At 33.2% G+C, this 4,231-nt stretch overlaps 1 protein-coding gene and 1 long non-coding RNA gene across 2 annotated transcripts in view; one reads left to right on the top strand and one right to left on the bottom strand.

The window, feature by feature from the left end:
* Positions 1 to 2,739, bottom strand: part of LOC106679156 (zinc metalloproteinase nas-13) — a 22,187-nt gene extending 19,448 nt beyond the window's left edge. The window contains exon 1 of the mRNA XM_014418134.2: positions 2,541 to 2,739. Within this exon, the coding sequence (XP_014273620.1) occupies positions 2,541 to 2,716 (176 nt within the window). The 5' untranslated portion in view covers positions 2,717 to 2,739. The remainder of the gene's footprint in view (positions 1 to 2,540) is intronic.
* LOC106679157 (uncharacterized) overlaps positions 1 to 4,231 on the top strand; it is a 42,261-nt gene that overhangs the window by 20,675 nt on the left and 17,355 nt on the right. The window lies entirely within an intron of this gene.

Here is a 4,231-nt window from a genome sequence, read left to right as displayed (position 1 = left end):
TTTTATTTTAGTATGTATGAGATCATTCATCAATATTACCTATTGCCCACAACTGTGTGGCAGATTATAATATCTATCAATAAATAAATCTATCATTTCGAAAAAAAAAAAAAAAAAATCCCAACGGTCCCACCTGCCATGTTTCGACCGTCCACCTGCCATCTGCGGGCCAATATGGGTATCATTTTATTATAATCCCTCTCTGCTACTTCGCTTCTCAAACAGATTCCTTCATTTAATCAACTCTTTTCAGGCACGATATCTCTTCTGCTCCTCCCTGATAGTGGGCTTGACGATAGCACAGGTATTTAGGCCGAAACGTTGGGTTAACCTCTCTTCTGTTAACTCATAATATATCCCTGCATTAATTGACTAGTCATACATCAGACAAAAGAAAAGTTTTGGACGATCTTAGCTTTGGTTGGGCCGTCTATAGCGGATGGATAAACGTCACGGCGATAAACGTCATAAACTACTGTATAGGCGCTCGATCTTCCAGCCAACAGCCCTGAAGAAGGCTAGAAACTCTAGCCGAAACGTTGGCACATTAAAATAAGTTAATCATACTTATTTGTGTTTTTCATTGACCGCACCCCCAACCATCTTCTCCTCATTTATCACCCACGGTCAACTATCTCTCATAAACTACTTTATAGTACATCTAACCGGGTTTAATTTTAAATCTGGCTGACATCTGCACGTCGAATGGTTTTTGAGATATAGATTTCTCAAAATAAAATCACTAACTACTGATTTTTCAAAAGAAATATACTTTTTTAAAAAGCTATATCATGAGAGCTATTGAACGTAAATAGCTCTATTAGGGCTAATATTTTAGAAAATTTACTCTTCTTTAAACGATGTTCTATTCGTTTTTTTTAGTGTTGTTGTTAATTTTAAAGATAATGGACTCCGAAAAAATGAATATTTTTTTAACGTTTTAAAACAGCCACCATTTCTTATTTCCCCTACCTATACTTGGCAAAATCATCAATCTAGGCAAATACATGGTTTTCATTAAAGCAGTCAAAAGTAGTCAATAGATGGAACGCAGTACAGAAACGAACCCCTATGTATGGTAATATTATTGGAACCCGTTCATTTTAAAACAGAATCAATACTTTTTTTTTTTTATAAAAGGAAGATGATCCGAGTGAGGGTAAAATAACTCAAATAGTAATTAAACTATTTATTGTGAGCCAACATTTCGCTCCACTTTGCAGGGCTTCATCGGGGCTAATAAAAATACAAAAAACTAAAATAATGAAACAAAGTAAGGAAATAGATAAAACAATAAAAGTAAAAATGATTTACAAATCTTTGAAAATTTATATTAATAATGAATAAATATAATAAAAGAAAAAACATGATGAAAATAATTTAATTAGTTCATTTTTATATTTGAAATATTAGCTTAAAACGGGAAGGAGAGACTTTGAGATAGAGCAGTATTCAAAAAGCGCCTGAAATTGAAAAACGGCATGAAACCTTCCACTCCCCCCTCCATAGTAGCCTTACTTATCTAACTTCCCAAACAGACAATTATAGCGAGTAGGTTGGTCGATGTACGACATGTCACAGTCTCACAAGAGGAGATCATAACACAAAAAAAGGCAATCCTAAATTGCGTTAAAACAGATTTAGTGGAATTGGGTTTGTTGGATCTGAGAATAAAATTTCAATTTAAGATGGCCGAATTGGCCGAAACGTTGGACATTTAAAGAAATATTAATGAGTATTTTAAGACTTAACTTGGACACAAATTATTTTATTTTAAATATGTATATGTAGTTGAACGTAAAACATAATTATAAGAAGATGGTCAGGGTTGCGGTAAAAAAAAGAACAACTATTTGAGGTGTAGATAGTTGAGGTTAGATTAATGATTGCAGTTTTTCGGGGGGTGCGGTCAGCAAAGAACAACATAAATAAACAAAACCATATTTCAAATTTTCCACCGATCTAGCCCGAACCCGATATTATTCCTTCCGTAATAAACTCCCTAACCATCAAAACCTTCTAGTTTCTAACCTTGCTTCCTCTTCCATTCCTGACAATCCTCCGAGGCGCCTGAAAAGAAGATGGCCTCTTGACCTCATATTGTAAACTGTTTTTAGAGTTCTACTACTGGGTAGTTTCTCTAGATCCTGTACCATATCATTATGTCATTATGATCAAATTTACTGGTTGTATTTTTTTATACAGTTGTAAATATCAACAAATAAATAAAAAAGAAAAGAAAATTTTTCCAAATTTGCTTGTATACTATTCTTTTTCAATTTTATGTTTCTCTAAATGTTGTTATCTCTTTTATTCTATAGCCTTTTAATGAAGCGTCGGCATAAAATAAATAAATATGGTTTTATTTATTTATGTTGTTCTTTGCTGACCGCACTCCCCGATAAACATTTCTAATTCATTTATAACTAATTGTTCTTTTTTTGACCGCTCCATGACCATCTTGTTATATTTTATTTTAACATTAAAATCAGTCTCAAAATGGTGAAATGATTACATATAATTGAATATAGATAACATACTTGGCGACAGCTAGCCCTGTCATGTTGTCCGGAATGGAGAAGAGGGACTCTCCGAAGCTGGCCAGAAGATCCCCGACTCCCAGATCCTCCTCGTCGGAGAAGAATAGGCCCGGATTGGGACGACCCTCGACCAACCCTTGGCTCACGATAAGCAGGAGTACGACTGTTGTGATCATTGTACGAGTTGCCTATTAGCAGTGTGGCCCATGGCCTTCACACCGCCTCTTATATAGGCAGCTTTATCTACCCTCACCTCATGTGCATAGTTATCGCCGCTACCAAGAACCATATTAATAATACCTTCCGCCAATCGGGAAGATAAACTTAATAACAAATAGATTTGTTTCCCTTCGATAAGTGAGTAGGGAAAAAAAACTTGAAGATAGTGTAATCCACCTTGTACTTGTGGAAGTGGATTTGACTATCGCCCTCTTTATCTTTGTGACTTCTTTGTTGTCATAGCGAGCTATGTGACGTTTCAATTAACCATAGACTCCATTCCTAGGGGCAATAACTGTAATTTGAATTGACAGACAGGCAATTGTATACCTACTTGTCTACTATCCACATATCTTTCTTCTATGACGTGAACCTCATTGAACATACAATACGCCAAAGAGCCCAAGAGGAGAAAAAATAAATTATTTCACCCTAATTTTTAATTGATTTCATTAAATCTACACATTATTAATGACAACCCAACCATGAAAAGAGGGGAATAAAAATGGCGGCTAATCAAAACGTTAAAAAATTACAAACAAGACTAGAAAACCTAATAGAAAATCATTTAAAGAAGAGTAAATTTTCTAAAATATGAGCCCTTATAGAGCTATTAACGTTCAATAGTTCTCGAGATATAGCTTTTTAAAAAGCAAAATTTCATAAAAATGTTGTATGGAACGTACTAAAATATGAGTAGTTTAAATGAAATTTAAGCTAGTTTAATGGACTATAAAGAAGTTTCTGACCTTTATCTTCGTAGAAATAGTAGTTTTCATGATATTTGCTAAAATAAATTGATTTATAGTTGTTCGGACAATAAATTTGATTTATGAAAAACTTTATTTCAGAAACCATTGGACGTACTGATGTATGCCAGAGCTCAAATTAAAGCTAGTTAAATTTACTACAAAATAGTTAATAATGTTTATCTTTGTAGGAGTAGTAGTTTTTATGATATTTGACAAAATAAACTGACAAAATGATAATTTCTAGTTATTCGTATAAAATGTTAGATTTTTGAAAAATATATCTCTAGATCCATAAGACGCACATATGTGTGCCAACACTCAAAATAAAGGAAATTTAACTTACTATAAAGTAGTTTATGACACTTATCTTCGTAGGGGTAGTAGTTTTTATGATATTCACAGATGAATATAAATTTGGCAAATGAAAATTTGTCCGAACAACTATAAATCAATACATTTTAGCGAATTTCATGTAAACTATTACTCCTACGAAGGTAAAGGCCATAAACTACTTTATAGCTCATTAAACCAGCTTTAATTTGAGTGCTAATAGAAATCTGTATGTCAGATGGTTTTTGAGATATATATATTTCAGTATAAAGTCACTAACTACTGATCTGTTAGTACGTCCCATACATTTCATAAAAATGTTGTATGGAACGTACTGAAATATGAGTAGTTAGTTTAAATTTATTTTGAGAAATGTATATCTCAGGAACT

This window comes from Halyomorpha halys, unplaced genomic scaffold, assembly GCF_000696795.3.
Source record: "Halyomorpha halys isolate HHAL.00 unplaced genomic scaffold, Hhal_1.1 Scaffold180.1, whole genome shotgun sequence".
Taxonomy (NCBI): Eukaryota; Metazoa; Arthropoda; class Insecta; order Hemiptera; family Pentatomidae; genus Halyomorpha; species Halyomorpha halys.
This window is presented reverse-complemented; position numbering and strand designations above follow the sequence as displayed.